We start from the raw sequence: 21,032 nt of genomic DNA, 5'->3' as shown, positions 1-21,032 counted from the left end.
TTAAGATTTTTATGACACAACCCTTATCCCCTCAGAGTAACTTGACAGAGATCTCTTGTTGGTAACCATATCTTGTCAAGCACACAAAATATTATATTACAAGGAATACAGCATATATCTGATATAGAGATACTCTCTATGGCTGCATTTGTTATGTCCCAGTGGTCTGCTGAAGACAGTGTAAAGTAAGTTCTTCAGAAAGATGGCTCTGATGGTATGGGAGTCCATGGCATAGCAGAGGTGAAGCTAAGGCTATTCAAACCCTTGCTATGGCACTCAAATGGTAACTTATCCAGTGGGCAAGTTGAGGCATATACATAAAAATGGCCATACTGGGTCAGACCAAAGGTCCATGTAGCCCAGTATCCTGTCTTCCAACAGTGGCCAATGCCAGGTGCCCCACAGGGAATGAACAGAGCAGGTAATCATCAAGTGATCCATCCCCTGTTGCCCATGCCCAGCTTCTAGCAAACAGAGGCTAGGGACACCATCCCTGTCCATCCTGGCTAATAGCCATTGATGGACCTATCCTCCATGAACTTATCTAGTTCTTTTTTGAACCCTGTTATATAGTCTTGGCCTTCACAACATCCTCTGGCAAGGAGTTTCACAGTTATCTCTAGGCAGTATATTTGTGGAACAGGCAGTCAAATCATCACCCACAGGAATAACTGGGATGCTTCCTTGAGGTGGATATTTTTGGGACAGTCACTTTCCCCCACTCCGACAGTTGTAATGCAGAATCCCTAAAGGGACTCTCCCATAGCTGGTGGGGAATAAATGATACATACAGTTTCTGATTGGGAGGAGTAAAGCAGGTTTTTGAAGGCTTTGTTTGCTGCCCGCAGCAGAGACCAGACAGAACACGTCCTTTCTTGAGTATGTTTTTCCCCTCGCTCCTTCGCATTGTTGCACAGGAATGTACCAAAGAGGCAAGAGTAGGTGTGCTGCACCAATTTGACCTGTACAGACCAATACAGACAGAGTCATATGGCAGCACATACGGTGTATGTGAAAGATATAATTTTCACGCTTAAGAGGCAATGAATCTACCATTCACGTGAGGCTGTATATGTAAGGCTTTTGTGGAGGATGCCATATAAATCTATTTAGCATGCCTTCTTAGAAAGCTAATGACAAGAACACACCAGCACAATGGGCTCCTCTCTATGATGCACCATCATATTTGAATTATATAAAATGTTAGGAGGAAATATAACATAAAGGTTGCATGTTTATTTACATGCTGTGTCTAAAACTGACATACTGAAACCAGGGCCCTGGAGGATATGGGAGAGAAGGGAATTTTTGACACAGCTGTCACATAGCATCAGTAAAGTAGAAAAGCTCAGAGCTGGCAATAATAATAGGTTATCTTCTGTCTTGTGGCACAAATGGAGACACAGAAAGCTCACCAAGTCTAGATTGTAGCTCACTCCACACTATAGCGTCAACCCAGCAAAGCCCTTAAGCATGTACTTATCTTTAAGATGTTAATGGCCCAACTGACTTCAAACAGAATTATTCGTGTTAAAAGTTAAGCACATGCTTAACTGGTTTGCTGGATTAGGGCATTCAGCTCTAAAAAGACCGGAAGATGGAAATGCTCAAGGGATTGGTGAAGTATTACAGAAACTTTCTCCTCTAGGTTGCCAGTTCAAATCCATCCATGTAGTTAGTGACTAACAATTATGGTGTGACTGGCTTGGTGGTGTAAAAGTAGAATGGATTATATTGAAATTATAATTCATTAAAGAAATGCTACTTGAAGGGTTTGTTGAAATACAGTTGTCAGGAAGAGAAACATTAAGGAGTGTGAGACAATGGGTTCTCAAACTAATTAACTTAGAGCTCCTACTGAGCTAGGAGATTGGTAAACATTAGTATGCAAATAAGATATGTATGTATATTTGTCAGTTTCTGCTTCCTTTTGTCTCTTATGTTAAATTGGCTTTGGCTTAGCTGTATAAATAAGTTAGCTTGAGCTTCAGAGACGGGTCACATATCTGGGTGCATTGGCAAAGCGCTTTGCTAATAAACAGAGTGGTCTGACAAATTATGTGAGTCCTGAATCTGACTTTGACAGTGGCCTTGAGATGTGACTTCAGTACTCTTAGCCAAACTTCTCAGAGGACAGTTGTCAATATCAGAAAAGCCACACTTTCTAGGCAGTTTCAGCAGAAAAAGAGAATAGAAACTCCTTCTTGCTCTTAAGAGACATCCCCTCCAGGTGAGGATGAAATAGCGTAGTGGAGAAGTGCTGGGGAAGTTTGCATTACCATTACCTGTGCTGTCCCTATTCTGTGGACATTTGAATCCAGGACATGATTTCTTTCTTTATTTAAAGTTTAAAGGAAGTCCTAGAAGGCCCCATCCCTGCTTTCAGAGAGAACCGGTTACAGATTCCATGACAACTAGTGGTTTTGTCTGCCAGACAAGGCTCAACAGTTGTAACATCTGCTTATCAGGCTGCACTGTGGCATAAGGTAGATGGGAAAATTGGAAACCCCTCAGGGCTATTCCGTGTGTTAGCTTTGTCTACTGGTTTAGAAGTATTTCATAAAACAGTAATCTCTCAAGCCACAACTCACAAGGAATGCTTCGTTAAACTCGAAAGAGCAGGGGAACTGCCTCTGGAGCTGATGGACGCAGTCCAACCACTGCAAAAATACTGGGCAGCGCTCATTTAGGTCATCCGAATTCTCACCATGGCCACAGCGATCTGCAAACTTGTGGCCAAAATCCAGCCATTCCATCTCCACTAGCACCTGGAAACCCTGCAGGAAAGAAAGTGTAGTTGAAGGTCTCCAGATTTTTTGTCAATCCAAATGTAACAATTTTCCAGGACACTATCTGAGACTTCTCATGGGAAGTATTCATGCTTAATATACCTGATTTCTTTTCAGAATTAATCATGTTTTTTTTTCAACCTGCTTTTCTTCTATTTAATTCCCTTCACAATTAACCCACTATATCACTCAATAGCATCCATCAGATGCAGCAAGACTGGTGATAACATTTGTACTTTTTCAGATGAAGAAACCTGAGTTCAATCATGCATAGCCTTCCCTATTAATCTTCAAAGAAACCCAAACTTGGCCTTCCTCCCATGCATCAATGGATGGTTTACAAACCTCTATGGTCCTGTAATACGGATCTAGCAGCAGTTTGGACAGTGCCACTATCTGTGGGGTTCGGTCCCAGCCATCCGAGCAGTGCACCAAGACTGGTCGCTGGTCTCTGTCTACTGCGTGCACTACCAATAGTGCAGATTTCAGAAGCACAGACAAGTGCTGCAGCCATTTGGTACTTTCCAGTGCTGATAACCAACTAAAGAAAAACCAAAGGAGGATAGTTTGTGCTCTTTTTAATGTTTCCCAGCTGAGATCTTTGAATTAAAAAAAATCAGAGTGATCATAATTAAACTCCTATTATAGTACTAAACAATGAGTGCTTTCCTTGAATCTATTTTTCACTTAAATTGTCTTGTTAATGCTCTCACAAGTTTGCAGGAAATACAGACAGTCTACTTAGTGAATGTGAAAGGCTCGTGGCACCAAATGAAGAACCAGGAGAAACTGTTAGAGGAAAGAGGGTTGAAATGCTGCAGCATTCTGGGAAAGATTCACAGTCAGAAGACCCCTCAGGTATTGTCACTGGAGGTCAGTTATACCATGGAAATGATGGGCTGGATCTCCAGGGTGAGGATATTAGGCATGTGGTAAGTTCATGGAGCAACACTAGTGCCTTTCAAAGGAAATTAAGATTGCTACACACTTCTGGGGTTAGATAGCACGTTACAATAGCAGTTTTAGAAAATTAGGGGAAAGCTGAAATATTGCAGGATGCACAGGTGAGACTAACCAAGCCCACCTGATAGTTATACACTCGAATATTAAAGTAAAGGATCCTATTTTGATCCCAGTCTCATTTGCTATCTCCATTTTAGAATGAATGAGTCAGCTTTTGCTCAATCTATATGAAGTGAAAAATATAACTGTAGCATGTTTACAAAGAGAAGGCTGTGGAAGAACAAACAACTGCTTAATTCAGTCTAGAAAATATCAGGGGAAGAATGAGAGTTAGACACAAAAATATAATTTAAGAAAGAAAAAAACCTCAAATGCCCACTTACTTTCCTGGGTCTGGCATCTGTGTGCAGAGCAAGCGCAGCGACTGAAAGCTCTTCCGGATAGAATGGATGTTTGCCATCCCCATGAACACCACTTCACAATTTGGATAATACTCTGTAGAAAATTGTAAAAACCAAGAGGAGGAATTAAAAACAACATGAATATTAAGTTAAAAAAGAAGCTTTTCTATAAAAACAAACTGCTGCAGTTGTGGACTGATGAAATAGTGCTGTTTAGCACAATTTCCTGTACACAAATATTTGTGCTTGGACTTCTGCTGGTATTCCAGACATTACAACAAACGGTGGTAAAACTGAAAGTGCTGGTAACTATTGTGACACTATAAAGAAAATACATGTGCTTGTTTCTCTACTGAATTTATGATGAAAATCTAAGTCACTGTGCAGACATATGAATCTTCCTTGCTGTCTGCTGTTAGGTGAAACAACAGGTTAATGCATTATCTTTTCACCTCTGCAGAACTGGTTTCCAAATTGACTTAACCATAACAGAACTAGCACAGAATTTGGTATATGTCTGGCAATGTCTACGGAGCAGAGAGCCAGGGCCAGGAGAGTAGTGGTGTTTAGGTCCAGAGAGAGGTCTATTGGCAAAAGATTGTTGAGGTTTTTTTATTTATTTGTTTTTTTACTGTTCCATTTCATACCACAAGAAGCAGTGCACGGACAGCTCCCCATAGGGGTAATGGTATTACACTACTAGAAGTTATACAATGCTCTAAAAAGACAGAGCAATCTGAAAATAACTGTCAATTCATGATTGTCCTTAAACCTTAACATTAAAGATGATTTACTTCCCCATACCTCTTGGGAAGACCAAAGAGGTTACTTACTTCACCCCATCTACTGTGTGGAAGTGACAAGTGTCACTCAGATGAGAAACACTCAAGGCTGCAGTAGATAGAGAATGGAGGGGACTATTTGTGCAAGTCCTAAGAGCTATCCTCTGGACAAACCTGTAGTCTATACTCAAACTACTCACCCGAGACGGGTTGGCAGGATCAGTGTAATAGGGCACCCTACTCATAAGAAGTGCTCAGGCTCAGCATGTTTCAGGATCATGCCCTTTACACCATCCCTAAGTTTATCTTACCTCTGTACTATGCATCTCACCAGTTGATAGCAGATTAAATAAACTGCCCCGTATGAAATACATTCTATGTCCAGAGGGAATGGACTTTAAATAATATCAGGCTGCAGTTCTGTCAGGGGTGGCCTACTAGTATGGTCTTCTTCCTGGACCACAGGCACATTTGACACACAAACAGAGGATTTTCACAAATGCCTCTAACCTTGTGGTTGCGTCTATGGTCCACATAAATTGGATCCCAGAGCTCCTGGAGATCTATCCTTTAGCCCACACAGCCTGGACGATTTGGTGCAATTTGCAAGCCAGTAAATATTGCGTGCAACTCTTTGACCTTACACTCTTTTACTCTGTTACAAACTGAGGCGAGAGATCCGCAAAATTCAACAGGGTTAATTGCTGATCCGAACATAAATAATATTGTGCGCGTATCCCAGAACTTACAGGCTAATGCTTTAGAACCAGATTGTGCCATTTAGCCAGTGGCTGACACTGGGAATGGGGTGGAGAAGTACTGCCCCAAGTGGAGCTCCAGGAGGCACCATCTTCCACTCCCCACCAAATTCCCTGATGTGTAGGGAAGTGCACAGAATCAGGGGGATAAAAATCAAGGACTTTTTTTTAATAAAAAAAATTGGGTTTCTTAAATTTAAATTGGATTTTTTTGATAAAATGCTTTTAGAGGAAAAAACCTATTAAAGATAGTTTTAATTAAGATACATCATAGCTCAAAGATATCTCATCATGGAATACGGATTATAAATTCTAATTCTATAGTATGAGATAATATATTCATGTAATGTTTAAGAAAAGTTTTGTAAATGAGTTCCAATAGTTCATGGATTAGGGACCCAATATTATGGGGTTCCACAGGCTTCTGTAAAGATTATTTAGGTTAATCTTTTTATCTACCCAATGGGACTCAGTGCTCAGTCTAGAAGATACCATCAGAGATGTTTAGTTTTGCAGTTCTCAGACTGTGGACTTGTGTATCCAGAGGTAACATGCTTATTAACAGCAAAAATGTTTTAAAATCAATAAATAATATACAGAGGTGAGAAATAACAGACCTCAACTCTATTGTCCCTCTGCAAATTTGTGTACACAGAATCAATCCCTTATCTCCCCCTAAAAGTGCAAAGTTTCAAAAAGTTCAATGAATAGAAGATTGTTGGGAGCAGAATAGATCTGGACAAGGAGAAGAAGTCTGGAGATAAATGTGAGAAGCGAGGGACATATGCTTGTTTTGTTAAAATATTATGTTTGCTGTCGAAGAAAAAAATCCAGAACACTTAACTTTGTTGTTTTAGTTAAATAAAGCAATTTAAATGTCTGTCTGGTGATGTTCTCCTCCTAATACAGCATGGCAAGAAAATCCTCCAAATATTAATGATTAACCCGTTGAACTGGAGATAGTTCACCTCCCAATGACTTCATAAATATGTGCTTCAATTACCTTTGGCAAATGAAATAACCAAACAGTCATTCATTTTCTGATATAGCTGTAAAACTAATCTGAAAAGTTTTCAAAATAAATCATTGTTTAAAAATGTATAGTGTGTACCTTCTAAAAATGAAACCTACATCTATTTCTGAGTTGTGAAGAACAGGTATTAAGGTTATAACAGCCAAAAAGAACGCACTTTTATGTAGAAAACCATGATTAAATCGAGTCTTCCTGACTAGTGATTTAAATTATGATTTAAATAAATCAAATCCACCCAGCACAGGATGAACCATTTCCTGGAATGTGCCCTCCCCGCCCCCAGCCATGCCTTGCTAGCTCCAAAGGCTGTGCAGAGGGCCCCTCTTGTTCAGGGACCTCTTTGGGATGGATTGCATCCTATGAGTGCATGGAGCGCACAATCTCTAGCCCTTGCATAGAGCGGGGAAGAAGGCACCTTTTCTCTACCACCTCTAATCACCATGCTAAAGCCAGGGATAATGTGGCCCCTTCTTAGCCATGAAGACATTAACCAAACTATTTTCTAAAAGTCATCAATATTTGAAGATAAAGCATACGGTCTGTGAAAGGCCAACAAACTGCTCCTTACAAAGGCTGTTACACTTAATGGTTGTATTCTGACTTCATCTCCTGAGTGTACTGTTGGATTGACTGTATTTTATTAAAAATGTGAGCAAGATTTGAGTATCAAATTTAATGAAGCTAACATAGCTGTCTGAAAATTCCTTACAAACTGTTCAAGCATCCTCATCTTGAAACTCAAGATAAGTTGCTGTACTGCATTGTGCGTTCCATTTAGATATTTCATTTCAATTAATCATGAGTTCCTTTATAACTTTTTGAAAGCTATATGGACATTTAAGATCTCTCTCACCACGGGCAGCCATGCCCCAAAGTGCAGCTATTTTGGTCAAAGATCTCAGAGGTCCATCTTAGATATTACTGAAATAGCTTTGCCTTTCCTACCTGTAATTTTCCTGTCCGGTATTTTCCCATATTCTCCAGTGATGGAATTTAACCAGGATATATTCCCATTTGCTAATGGTCATCAAAAAGCTTCCTGCTCATACTACCCACAATTCACAAATGGCGATAAAGAACATGGAATATAATAATCCTGGGTAAACTTCACAAATGCAGGATAAATAAGTATTTCAATTACATTTGAATATGGGAACTGTTCCAGAAATACTAAGAGTGCTGTGTCTCTGTAAACAAGTTTCCCTCACGTATAACAATCCTGCAACACTATTACCCATGATGGTTTATTGAGTTTTGTTTTGTTTTTTCTCTTGTATTTTTATAGTTAATCTACATATTAATCTTTAGTGTGTTTTTATATTGCATTTAAGCTTAAATATTTGATTCAGTGAAGAAAGACTATTCAACATACTGTACATAGTTCAGTGTTAATTGTATATTGTTACTGATTTAGTCTTATGCTTTGAAGCACAGCATCAACTGGCAACTAAATCTGTCCCTTTGAAGTAAGTACAGGCTGACTACACTGGGTTTTCATGCTCCATGATAGCTATATTGATACAAACTTTCATGAAGATGCATTACACCAGTGTAAAAAGTTGTGACTTGCATCCATGTGACTCTAAAGGCTTGCAACAGTGTTGTAACTACACTACGTGGTGCAAAACCCCTCGCTGTAGACAAGCCCCATGCCCCTTTAAATGTGTATCTGTCCTTTTGACTACCTTCATATAAACTGATCTGAGAGCAAACACTATTTACCTGGGCACTCACAGCCTCCACCTTTGGCCCTGTTAGCCACAGCAGCTGCATAAGAACGTGCATCCAAGATTAAAAGCTTCTGAGGCTGGATGGCCAAACTTTCTGCTCCTGAAGCATTAGAAATTGAGGAATCTATGGAAAGAAAAAGGACAACCAAACAGTAATTAAACAAATACTTTTGACACTATCTGCAACAAACAGTCATGCAGGAACCACAATATGCATGCACTGTGTATAGAGGAATCCTACACACTCTGTAAACACACAGGAAACCCCACATATCTTATACTATACACAGGAGATCACACTCACATACAAAGCTCTAGCCATTTCAGAAATGGAGGGGCTTGTGAGCTCACCAAATTCCACATCGGAGAGGTCCCCTCCATTGGAGAAGTCTCTGGAACAGTTTCCATTCATTAATTTGCTGCTTTTGGACCTAGAGTCTGAGGCACATGCTTTGGCCACTGACTGGACAAGATGTTCGTCATCTGCATTTCTCCAACCCCACCAGCTGACCTCGGGCTGTCCACAACGGGAAATTACTGCCCCATTACACTGGTGCCTACACAGGAAAGAGTAAGAACAGCTAACTATAGCCATCACATTAGCACCCTAAATAAAAGTATCAGTAGAAACTAAACCACATAGAACATTAGGAATTAACTAGCTTGCTGCAGGGTTTTAAATCATATCAGTATTCTAGAGGCACATATACCCTACAGATTCATATATAATTGAAGGATGCTCCATAGGAACGTGTTCCACACTTGTAGGATATTTGACTCAATTGCTGTAATATGAAAAGATTAAATATAACAGTCAACATAAGTCAATCTTGGTGCCCAGGGATATGGCTACACTGCAGTTAGACACCTGCAGCTGGCCTGTGACAGCTGATTCGGGCTTACAGGGTTCTGGCTACAGGACTGTTTAACTGCAGCGTAGATGTTTGGGCTCAGGCTTCAGCCCGAGCACTGAGACCATCCCAAGCCCAAACTTCTAAACTGCAATTAAACAGCCCTGCAGCCCAAGTCCCATAAACTTGAGTCAGCTGGCGCAAGCCAGCTGCAGGTTTTTAATTGCAGTGTAGACATACCCTCCATGTTCCTGTCAGTGAAGAGAAATGCTTGTAAGTAATCATAAGAAAAACTAGATTGGAGACTATAAAAGCAAAAGGGGAATTTTCCATCTTATATTCTTCCCTGCCCTCCCTCTCCCAGATTCCTTTATGATAGATCCTACCATTTCTCTGACAGAAAGCAGATGGATGGGGTTCCCTTTGTAGCCTCTCAACACTGATCACAACATGACAAGAGTGGTTCAAAAAGTAGCAGACATTTCCCGAATCTGGGGGCTTCTGGTACCAGGCTGGTGATAGTGCTGCAGAGACAAGATTTCCCTGTATGCAGTGTTGTGTTGCAACTAAACGTCTCATGTGCTTCATGAGGATAGATAAGCCAAAAGGAAAAAAAGTGTCATGATGGAAAATTAAGTGCCTGAGTCTGTACACCTGTACTCATGTGATTAGTCCTTCCTCACTCAAGCAGTTCCATTGACCTAAGTGGATGGATGTGCATGAGTAAGGACTGCTTGCGTGAGTGAGGGTTTGTAGGGTCCTGGAACTGGATGTGTGTATGCATAATGGTGCAGAGGACTAGAAAGTCAGGGAGAGAGGTGCCACTATCAATATAGGATGTCATGTGATAGTGAGATCACGGAAGAAAGGAGTGATTGTAAGTGGCTGTTTATCTGGTGCTTACTGGGCAATGACAAACGCATAGTAAAATTAGTTTTGTTTATTTACAATAAAATTTCTCCAAGTCTATATAATCTTTGTATATATGAACAACAGTTTACTTTAAAGTCTCAACTAATACTCAATTTTATTACAAATAAAGTGAAGATTTTGATATAAAGGGAAGGCATCTGACCACCACAAATATGTTTTGAAAACAAGCTTCCAGAGAACCGCTTCCATTGTCTGTATAAACAAAACAGTCAAAAGTGTTTTGTTTTTTTAAATATAATGACATTTGCCTTTTTGTTACTTTCTAAGTGCTGGTGCATCCTACTGCTGCCAATCATAGAATCATAAAATATTAGGGTTGGAAGAGACCTCAGGAGGTCATCTAGTCCAATCCCCTGCTCAAAGCAGGACCAACACCCATTAAATCAAGCCAGTGGAATACATACTCTCACTTCCATACATCCAAAAGGTTTACATTTGGCTAGACATTCTCTACAAAACTCTCCTTGAATTTCATTAATAATACTTTGCATTCAAAGGATCTCTATGAATGTTAACAAAGGAGGTTTAAGTATCGTTACTACCATTTTGCAGATGTAGAATTAGAAGCAGAAGTAGAATTCAAGAACAGGACACATATCTTCTGACTACTAGTTTAGTACTGTATTCACTGGATCACACTACTACTTATCTACAAAGAGTTTATTTCTATTTCATTTCAGGCAAATTGCAGATACACATTCCTTAAATCAAGTTCCCCTAAAGCAGTAGTTCTCAAAATTTTGTACTGGTATCCCCTTTCACTTAGCAAGCCTCTGAGTGTGACCCCCCCTTAAATATATAAAAAATTTATTTTTTTATAACACCATTTTTAATTTATAACACCATTATAAGTGCTGGAGGCAAAGCGGGGTTTGGGGTGGAGGCTCACAGCTCACGACCCCCCATGTAATAACCTCATGACCCCCTGAGGGGTCCCAACCCCCAGTTTCAGAAACCCTGCCCTAAAGCGAGGCCACACATGCCAAGGAGCACTATCAGAGCCAGAATCCACATTTGAAAAGCATACATGCATCAACTCTAGTTTCAGCTTCTTAGGGCACATTAAAGGAAAGTATTTTACCAGTTTTCTTGCCAAAAACAAGCTTCACTTGAACCAAGAGGTTTTTAATCCCCTCTAACCAGCAAACTGAATGAAACAGTAGGCCTGTAAATGTCTTGACTCATTAGGCCAAACCTAAAGTAAACCTGCAGATCTATAATACCCTAAAGAAGCCCTACCTGAACTTCCAGGTCTGTAACCATTGCCTCTAGACCACGACAGCCTCCTGGGCAGTGATGGGGGTGGGGAAGCAAAGCATTCGCTCCTTTCCCTCCCTCTTTGGGTATGTCTACACTACGAAATTAGGTCGAATTTACAGAAGTCTATTTTTTAGATTGATACAGTCGATTGTGCGTGTCCCCACACTAATGCACTAAGCGCATTAAGTCGGTGGAGTGCGTCCACAGTACCAAGGCTAGCGTCGACTTTTGGAGCGTTGCACTGTGGGTAGCTATCCCACAGTTCCCGCCGCCCACTGGAATTCTGGGTTAAGCTCCCAATGCCTCATGGGGCAAAAACACTGTTGCGGGTGGTTTTGGGTACATGTCGTCAGTTGCCCCTCCCTCCGTGAAAGCAACAGCAGACAATCATTTCCAGCCTTTTCTCCGTGCGAGCGCCATACTGCTTTCAGCAGACGGTGCAGTAGGACTGCTAACCGTCATCGTGATCCACCGCTTCCACTCCCACTCTGCTCTCCTGATGCTATGAATCCACCTCGCAGGTCTTCTATATGACCATCGTCATCTACTGCTTCTGCTGGCACTCTGCTCTTCTGCTCTCCTGGTGGTCTCGCAGGGCCGCTTCCGCTGCAACTCTGCTCAGCTGCTCTTGTCTCACCATACCACAGAAAGCGTGCAGCCCACTCAGCTGTTGTGTCCTGGCAGCAGACGGTGCAGTAGGTCTGCAAAACTGGTCATCTAACCACCGCTTCCCCCTGAAACTCTGCTCTCCTGCAAACGCCATACCACGGCAAGCATGGAGCCCGCTCAGATCATCGCGGCAGTTATGAGCATTGTAAACACCTCATGCATTATCATGCAGTATATACAGAACCAGAACACGCAAAAGCCAAGGAGGAGGTGATGGACACGTGGTGATGAGAGTGATAAGGACCTGGACACAGACTTCTCTCAAAGCATGGGCCCCAGCAATTTGGCCATCGTGATGGCAATGGGGCAAGCTCATGCCATGGAAAGTCGATTCTGGGCCCGGGAAACAAGCACAGACTGGTGGGATCGCATAGTGTTGCGGGTCTGGGATGATTCCCGGTCGCTGCGAAACTTTCACATGCATAAGGGCACTTCCATGAAACTTTGTGACTTGCTTTCCCCTACCCTGAAGAGCAAGAATACCAAGATGAGAGCAGCCCTAACAATTCACAAGCAAGTGGCGATAGCCCTCTGGAAGCTTGCAACGCCAGACAGCTATCGGTCAGTCGGGAATCAATTTGGAGTGGGCAAATGTACTGTGGGGGCTGCTGTGATCCAAGTAGCCAACACAATCACTGAGCTGCTGCTATCAAGGGTAGTGACTCTGGGAAATGTGCAGGTCATAGTGGATGGCTTTGCTGCAATGGGATTCCCTAACTGTGGTGGGGCAATAGACGGAACACATATCCCTATCTTGGGACCGGACCACCTTGGCAGCCAGTACATAAACCTAAAGGGGTGCTTGTCAATGGTGCTGCAAGTACTGGTGGATCACAAGGGATGTTTCACCAACGTTAGCGTGGGATGGCCGGTAAAGGTACATGACGCTAGCATCTTCAGGAATTCTGGTCTGCATGAAGCAGATGCAGCAAGGGACTTACTTTCCAGACCAGAAAATAACCACTGGGGATGTTGAAATGCCTATAGTTATCCTTGGGGACCCAGCCTACCCCTTAATGCCATGGCTCACGAAGCCATACACAGGCAGCCTGGACAGTAGTCAGGAGCTGTTCAACTATAGGCTGAGCAAGTGCAGAAAAGTGGTAGAATGTGCATTTGGATGTTTAAAAGCACGCTGGTGCAGTTTACTGACTCGGTTAGATCTCAGTGAAACCAATATTCCCATTGTTATTACTGCTTGCTGTGTGCTCCACAAAATCTGTGAGAGAAAGGGGGAGACGTTTATGGTGGGGTGGGAAGTTGAGGAAAATCGCCTGGCCGCTGATTACGCGCAGCCAGACACCAGGGCAGTTAGAAGAGCACAGCAGGGCACACTGTGCATCAGAGAAGCTTTGAAAACCAGTTTCATGGCTGACCAGGCTACGGTGTGACAGCTCTGTTTGTTTCTCCTTGATGAAAACCCGCCCCCTTGGTTCACTCTACTTTCCTGTAAGCCAACCGCCCTCCCCTTCCCCCTTTGATAACCGCTTGCAGAGGCAATAAAGTCATTGTTGTTTCAAATTCATGCATTCTTTATTAATTCATTACAAAAATAGGGGGATAACTGCCAAGGTAGCCTGGGAGGGGTGGGGGAGGAGGAAAGGACAAGGCCACACTGCACTTCAAATTACTGAATGCCAGCCTTCTGTTGCTTGGGCAGTCCTCTGGGGTGGAGTGGCTGGGAGTCCGGAGCCCCACCCCGTGTTCTTGAGCGTCTGGGTGAGGAGGCTATGGAACTTCAGGAGAAGCGTGGTTGGTTACACAGGGGCTGCAGTGGCGGTCTGTAACTTTCCTGCACCTAAACCATACGCCGGAGCATATCAGTTTCATCCTCCAGTAGCCTCAGCCTTGCATCCTCCCTCCTCTCATCATGCTCTCGCCACCTGTCCTTGTGTTCATTTTCTGCTTTCCTGGACTCTGACATTATCTACCTCCACACATTCTGCTGGACTCTTTCAGTGCAGGAGGACTGCATGAGCTCAGAGAACATTTCATCACGAGTGCACTTTTTTCGTCTTCTTACCTGCGCTAGCCTCTGGGACGGAGATGTTAGTGGCAGCGTTGAAACATTTGCAACTGCGGGAGGAAAAAAAGGGAGAGTAAAATTGAAAAAGACACATTGGCCATTTAAAAGGAAGGGCTGATGTTTTCGGGTTAATGTGTAGCACAAACCCAACTAACCGCCCCCCCCCCCCCAATCCTCTGGGATGATCACTTCACCCCTCCCCCCACCACGTGGCTAATAGGGGATATGATTTCTTTTTAGCCACAGGCAAACAGCCCAGCAGGAACGGCCACCTCTGAATGACCCCTTAATAAAATTCCCCTGTTTCAACCAAGCGACCATGAATGATATCACTCTCCTGAGGATAACACAGAGAGATAAAGAACGGATGTTGCTTGAATGCCAGCAAACACCAGGACCACACGCTGCCATGCTTTCTTATGCAATGATTCCAGACTACATGCTACTGGCCTGGCATGGTAAAGTGTCCTAACATGGAGAATGCAATAAGGCTGCCCTCCACAGAAACCTTTTGCAAAGGCTTTGGGAGAACCTCCAGGAGAGCTTCATTGAGATGTCCCTGGAGGATTTCCACTCCATCCCCAGACACGTTAACAGACTTTTCCAGTAGCTGTACTGGCCACGAAAGCACCACAAGTCTTCAGGGCAAATTAATCATTGAACACTCTTGCTTTTAAACAGTGTATTATATTTACAAAGGTACACTCACCAGAGTTGCCTTCTCCGCCTTCAAGGCCTGGGAGCCCAGGTTGGGAGGGTATTGGCTCCAGGGTGACCAACAGTTCCTGGCTGTCGGGGAGAATGGTTTCTCCGCTCGGCTGGTGTGCGTTATCTTCAACCTCCCCCTCCTCGTCATCTTCCTCGTCCCCCAAATCCTCATCCCTGTTGTGTGAGACTCCCTTGCAGGAGTCCACGTACAGGTGTGGGGTAGTTGTAGGGGCACTCCCTAGAATTGCATGCAGCTCATCATAGAAGCGGCATGTCTGGGGTTCTGACCCTGAGCAGGCATTTGCCTCTTGGGTTTTTTGGTAGGCTTGCCTGAGCTCCTTAAGTTTCATGCGGCACTGCTGCGGGTCCCTGTGATAGCCTCTGTCCTTCATGCCCTTGGAGATTTTTGCAAATATTTTGGCATTTTGTCTTTTGGAATGGAGTTCTGATAGCACAAATTCATCTCCCCATACAACGATCAGATCTGGTACCTCTGATTCGGTCCATGCTGGAGCTCTTTTGCGATTCTGGGACTCATGGTCACCTCTGCTGATGAGATCTGCACAGTCACCTGTGCTGATCAGCTTGCCACACTGGCCAAACAGGAAATGAAATTCAAAAGTTTGCCGGGCTTTTCCTGTCTACCTGGCCACTGCATTCGAGTTGAGAGTGCTGTCCAGAGCGGTCACAATGGAGCACTTTGGGATATCTTCCGGAGGCCAATATCGTCGAATTGATTCCACACTAACCCAAATTCGACCAGGTGATGTTGATTTCAGTGCTAATCCCCTTGTCGGGGAGGAGTACAGAAATAGATTTTAAGAGCCCATTAAGTCGACAAAAATGGCTTCCTTGTGTAGACGGGTGCAGGGTTAAATTGATCTAACGTTGCTAAATTCGACCTAAACTCATAGTGTAGACCAGGGCTTTGTTGCTCCTGGATGTGCCGTCCTGCACTTCCTCTGGAGAAAGGTGGGGCACAACGATGCAGGAGCAAGGTGAGTTCATGACCCACCTTGGGGGGCATGGGGGTTGGGTGGCAGGCTCCAGTAGTGGGAATTCAGGAACTTGGCCATGCGGCCCCAGGCTCAGACACTGGGCCAGCAGGTATTGACCCTGCACCACCCTCCTGCCCAGCTCTGGCCACTCGGCCCTGGACTCCAGCTGAAGGGCTTCAGCCTCTGGCCCCGGGTTCCAGTTGCGTGGCATCAGGTGCTGGCTCCCAGCCCCAGGCTCGAGCTCCGTCTGCGCAATGGCAGGCACTGTCCACAGGCACCGACCCCCAGGCCAGCTGCACAGGAGCAGGCTCCAAGCATGGGGCTTTGGGCGCCAACCTCTACTTCTGGCTGCAGGGCAGCAGGTACTGACCCCTGGCCGCAGAGCTTCAGTCGACCTCTGGCCCCCGGTTCCGGCTGTGGGGTGGTGAGCACTGGCCATGGTCTCCAGCCACTCCTGCCTAGCCCCTGATCCCCTGCCCCCACTGCACAGCAGCCGGCGCCAACCCACAGCTCTGTTCCCAGGCTCTGGCCACATGGTGCCCCCTGGCCCTGGTCACGCAGCGGCGAGCGCTGACTCCTGGCTCCAGCCACGCACGCCTGGGCTCCGACACACAGCTCTGGGCTCCGACACACAGCTCTGGGCTCTGGCCGTGTGGCGGCAGGCACTAGCCCTGGGCGCTGACCCACAGCTTTGTCTGCACTCCGATCCCTGGCTCCAGCCACACAGTTCCCATCCCCAGCTCCTGGTTCTGGCCGCGGGCACTGAGCCCTGGCCCTGGCGGCATGGCAACAGACACCAGGCCCTGGCTCTGCCCACACAACAGTGGGGCTCCTCACCCACCCCCATCACCCCTGGCCCCTGCTGCCTCCCACAGCCATGTATCCATCCCTCTACCCCCACCCCACCCCCAAGGCCCCGCTGCCTTCCTGGCCCTGCATCCATTCCCCCGCCATTGCCCTCGGGCCCCACATCCATCCCACCCTTGCCTCTAGCCCCTGCTGCCTCCCTCTTTAGCCCCCCGATGCAGGGCTTAACGGGTCCTGGGGCTTACTGAGAAAAGTGATATTAACAAACATGCAAGTATCACTTTTCACAGCAGACTTACTTAAGTCTGTAAAATGTGATACTTGCATATTTGTTAATATCACTTATCACTTTTCATAGCCTCCCAGGTAGCGACTCAGTGTGCTGTGATATTAACAAATATACAAATATCACTTTTCACAGCAAGCCCCAGGATCCACTAAGCCCTGGACGGGGGGGGGGGGGGGGGGAAGGGGGCTGAAGGGGGAGGCAGCATTATTTTTGTTACTGAGTTTGCCAAAAAACCCTACAAATATACATTACAATGATTGGGATGTGAATCTGTGCATATTTAATTGTTTTTTCTAAAATTAATTACCGGTAAGTATTTTAGGAAAAAACTGTCAGTGCGGCCACCAGTGGCTGCACTCTGAGGCCACCAAAAAGCTGTTGTGAGAACCCCTGACCTAGATCTCACCTCTCTTAGGGTATGTCCACGCTGCAATTCAAGCCCTGCAGCTGGGCTGTGCCAGGCTCACGGGGCTTTGATTCCAGGTTGTTTAACTGCAGTGCAGACACTTGGCCTCAGGCTGGCGCTCAGACTCTAGGACACTGTGATGTGGGAAGGTCCCATAGCTCAGGCTGCAGTCTGAGTGTCTACACTGCAATCTTAGCCCAAGCCCTGTGAGCCCGAGTCAGCTGTCCTGCGCCAGCCATGGATGTCTAACTACAGTGTAGACATACCCTGAGACATGTTCAGGCAGATGAAATGAACTTGTTTAAAATGTGTTCCTGGGGCTATTAAATTTGTGGCAACTGATTGTTACAGGTAATAAACACTGTAGCGTCCCTGCTAGACCAAACCAGTAGCTGGCACTGGCTGCTTCATGCTAAATGTTTAAAGAAACTCGAACAACCTGTTTAGGCTTCACATTTGCCATACCCTAAGATTATAATATACTCTGGGAGGAGTGGAGGCACACTGCACTTTAAATATATATTTTGATGGCTCTTTCTGTAATTAATTCAAATAAAATTCATATATAGAAAGGAAAAAACAGCAATCATTACTAGAAGCAAAGGAGAGGCCACTGGAATGTAGCCAGATTTACAACAGGTACCACCCACATGCAGGGAGAAGACATGTTTCCATTATAATCAGGAATCCTAGTTTTCTGGGATAAAAAAGCCCCAAAATTCTCTGCTCTGTGGAGGTAGGGTGCAGGAGCGGGTGCAGGGGGACACCCTGACATTAGTACCCCTCTGTCGCCACCCTGCACAGCAAGCAGAAGGCTCCTGGGAGCAGCTCCATGGCAGAGAGCAGGAGCAGCACAGGGCAGTGCGGGGAGGGACAGCTGAACTGCCCGGCAATTGTTAGCCTGCTGGGCAGCTGCTGCAAGGGAACTCAGGGGAGCTGATAGGGGGGCTGCCGACTCACCCTGGTTTGAAACCCCCACCAGCTAGCTCCAACAGGCTGCTCTTTCTGCAAGCAGTGGACAAAGCAGGTGGCTGCTAAACAACGTTATAAGGGAGCATTGCACAACTTTAGACGAGCATGTTCTCTAATATATCAGCAACCTAACCATGAAACAACATTAACTGGATGAAATTAAGTGAGGAGTTACTGTATTTACAATTTTAAAGTAAGTTTGAAGCCTACCAGTGACATCAGAGTTCCAGTATGAATCTGGAGAAAAGCCTGTTGAGAGTCTTTGGGTTAAGTTTAGAGGCAAGAACAACAAGGGTGATGTTGTGGTGTGCGTCTGCTATAGAGTACCAGACTAGGAGGATGAGGTAGATGAGGCTTTCTTCGGACAACTAACAGAAGTTTCCAGATCACAGACCCTGGTTCTCATGGGGGACTTCAATCACCCCGACATCTGCTGGGAGAGCAAGACAGCGGTGCACAGACAATCCAGGAAGTTTTTGGAGACTGTTGAGGACAACTTCCTGGTGAAGGTGCTGGAAGAATCAACAAGGAGCCGTGCTCCTCTTGATCTGCTGCTCACAAACAGGGAAAAAGTAGTAGGGGAAGTAGAAGTGGGTGGCAACCTGGGCAGAAATGACCATGAGATGGTCAAGTTCAGGATGCTGACAAAAGGAAGGAAGGAGAGCAGCAGAATAGGGACCCTTGTCTTCAGAAAAGCAGACTTGGACTCCCTCGGGGAACTGATGGGCAGGATCCCCTCGGAGGCTAATATGAGGGGGAAAGGAGTCCAGGAGAGCTGGCTGTATTTTAAAGAAGCCTTGTTGAGGGCGCAGGAACAAACCATCCCAATGTGTAGAAAGAATAGCAAATATGGCAGGCGACCAGCTTGGCTTAATAGAGAAATCTTCGGTGAGCTTAAACACAAAAAGGAAGCTTACAAGAAGTGGAAACTTGGACAGATGACTAGGGAAGAGTATAAAAATATTGCTCGAGCATGCAGGGGTGTAATCAGGAAGTACAACTGGAACTGCAGCTACCAAAAGATGTGAAGGGTAACAAGAAGGATTTCTAGAGGTATGTTAGCAACAAGAAGGTGGTCAGGAAAAGTATGGGACTCTTACTGAATGAAGGAGGCAGCCTAGTGACAGATGATTTGGAATGCTTTTTTTGCTGCAGTCTTCACAGACAAGGTCAGCTCACAAACTTCTGCACTGGGCAGCAAAGTATGGGGAGGACGTGAGTGAAAGAACAAGTTATGGACTATTTACAATGCATCCGAGGGTGCTGAGGGAGTTGGCTGATGTGATTGCAGAGCTATTGGCCATTATCTTTGAAAACTCATGGCAATCAGGTGAGGTCCTGGACGATTGGAAAAAGGCAAATGTAAAAAATCTTTAAAAATAGGAAGAAGGAGAATCTGGCGAACTACAGACCGGTCAGGTTCACTTCTGTCCCTGGAAAAATCATGGAGCAAATCCTCAAGGAATCCATTTTGAAGCACTTAGAGGAGAGGAAGGTGATCAGGAACAGTCAACATGGATTCACCAAGGGCAAGTCATGCTTGACTAACCTGATTGTCTTCTATGATGAGAAAACTGGCTCTGAGGATATGGGGAAAGAGGTGGATGTGATATACCTTGACTTTAGCAAAGCTTTTCATACGGTCTTCCACAGTATTCTTGCCAAGAAGTTAAAGTAGTACGGATTGGATGAATGGACTATAAGGTGGATAGAAAGCTGGCTAGATCGTTGGGCTCAACGGGTAGTGATCAACAGCTCTATATCTAGTTAGCAGCAGGTATCAAGCGGAGTGCTCCAGGGGTTTGTTCTAGGGACAGTTTTGTTCAACATCTTCATTATAGATTTGTAGATATTAAAGGTCAGAAGGGACCATTATGATCATCTAGTCTGACCTCCTGCACAATGCAGGCCACCGAATCTCACCCACCCACTCCTGCAATAAACCTCTCACCTATGTCTGAGCTACTGAAGTCCTCAAATCATGGTCTAAAGACTTCAAGGTGCAGAGAATCCTCCAGCAAATGACCCGTGCCCCATGCTGCAGAGGAAGGCGAAAAACCTCCAGAGCCTCTTCCAATCTGCCCTGGAGGAAAATTCCTTCCCGACCCCAAATATGGCGATCAGCTGAACCCTGAGCATGTGGGCAAGATTCACCAGCCAGATACCCAGGAAAGAATTCTCTGTAGTAACTCAGATCCCATCCCATCTAACATCCTATCACAGGCCATTGGGCCTATTTATCATGAATAGTTAAAGATCAATTAATTGTCAAAATCATGTTATCCCATCATACCATCTCCTCCATAAACTTACCAAGTTTAATCTTGAAGCCAGATATGTCTTTTGCCCCCACTGCTTCCCTTGGAAGGCTGTTCAAGAACTTCACTCCTCTGATGGTTAGAAACCTTCGTCTAATTTCAAGTCTAAATTTCCTGATGGCCAGTTTATATCCATTTATTCTTGTTTCCACATTTGAGCTCTCACTGAAGCTTTTCCCACAGTGCAGGCACTTACAGGTTTTATCTCCTGTGTGGGTTCTCAGATGTGAAATGATTAAAGCTTTTCCCACAATCCAAGTATTTATGGGGTTCTTCTCCTGTATGGGTTCTCTGACGTACAATAAGGGCTTATGGTGCATTGAAACTTCTCACACTGCA

General features: G+C 44.8%; 1 protein-coding gene across 14 annotated transcripts in view; it reads right to left on the bottom strand.

The window, feature by feature from the left end:
• MTMR3 (myotubularin related protein 3) overlaps positions 1 to 21,032 on the bottom strand; it is a 241,644-nt gene that overhangs the window by 22,646 nt on the left and 197,966 nt on the right. For all 14 annotated transcript variants that reach the window (XR_012155157.2, XM_073313592.2, XM_073313591.2 and 11 more), the window contains 6 exons: positions 8,808 to 9,013; positions 8,449 to 8,580; positions 4,136 to 4,247; positions 3,135 to 3,330; positions 2,592 to 2,777; positions 792 to 962 (listed from right to left, as the gene is read on the bottom strand). Coding sequence is in view for 13 of the 14 variants with exons in the window: in XM_073313592.2 (XP_073169693.1) it covers positions 792 to 962; positions 2,592 to 2,777; positions 3,135 to 3,330; positions 4,136 to 4,247; positions 8,449 to 8,580; positions 8,808 to 9,013 (1,003 nt within the window). In the remaining variant the exon portion in view is untranslated. The remainder of the gene's footprint in view (positions 1 to 791; positions 963 to 2,591; positions 2,778 to 3,134; positions 3,331 to 4,135; positions 4,248 to 8,448; positions 8,581 to 8,807; positions 9,014 to 21,032) is intronic.

The sequence above is a fragment of the Lepidochelys kempii genome, chromosome 15 (assembly GCF_965140285.1).
Source record: "Lepidochelys kempii isolate rLepKem1 chromosome 15, rLepKem1.hap1, whole genome shotgun sequence".
NCBI classification, from domain to species: domain Eukaryota; kingdom Metazoa; phylum Chordata; order Testudines; family Cheloniidae; genus Lepidochelys; species Lepidochelys kempii.
Note: the sequence above shows the minus strand (reverse complement) of the source record. Positions and strands in the feature narration are given on the sequence as shown.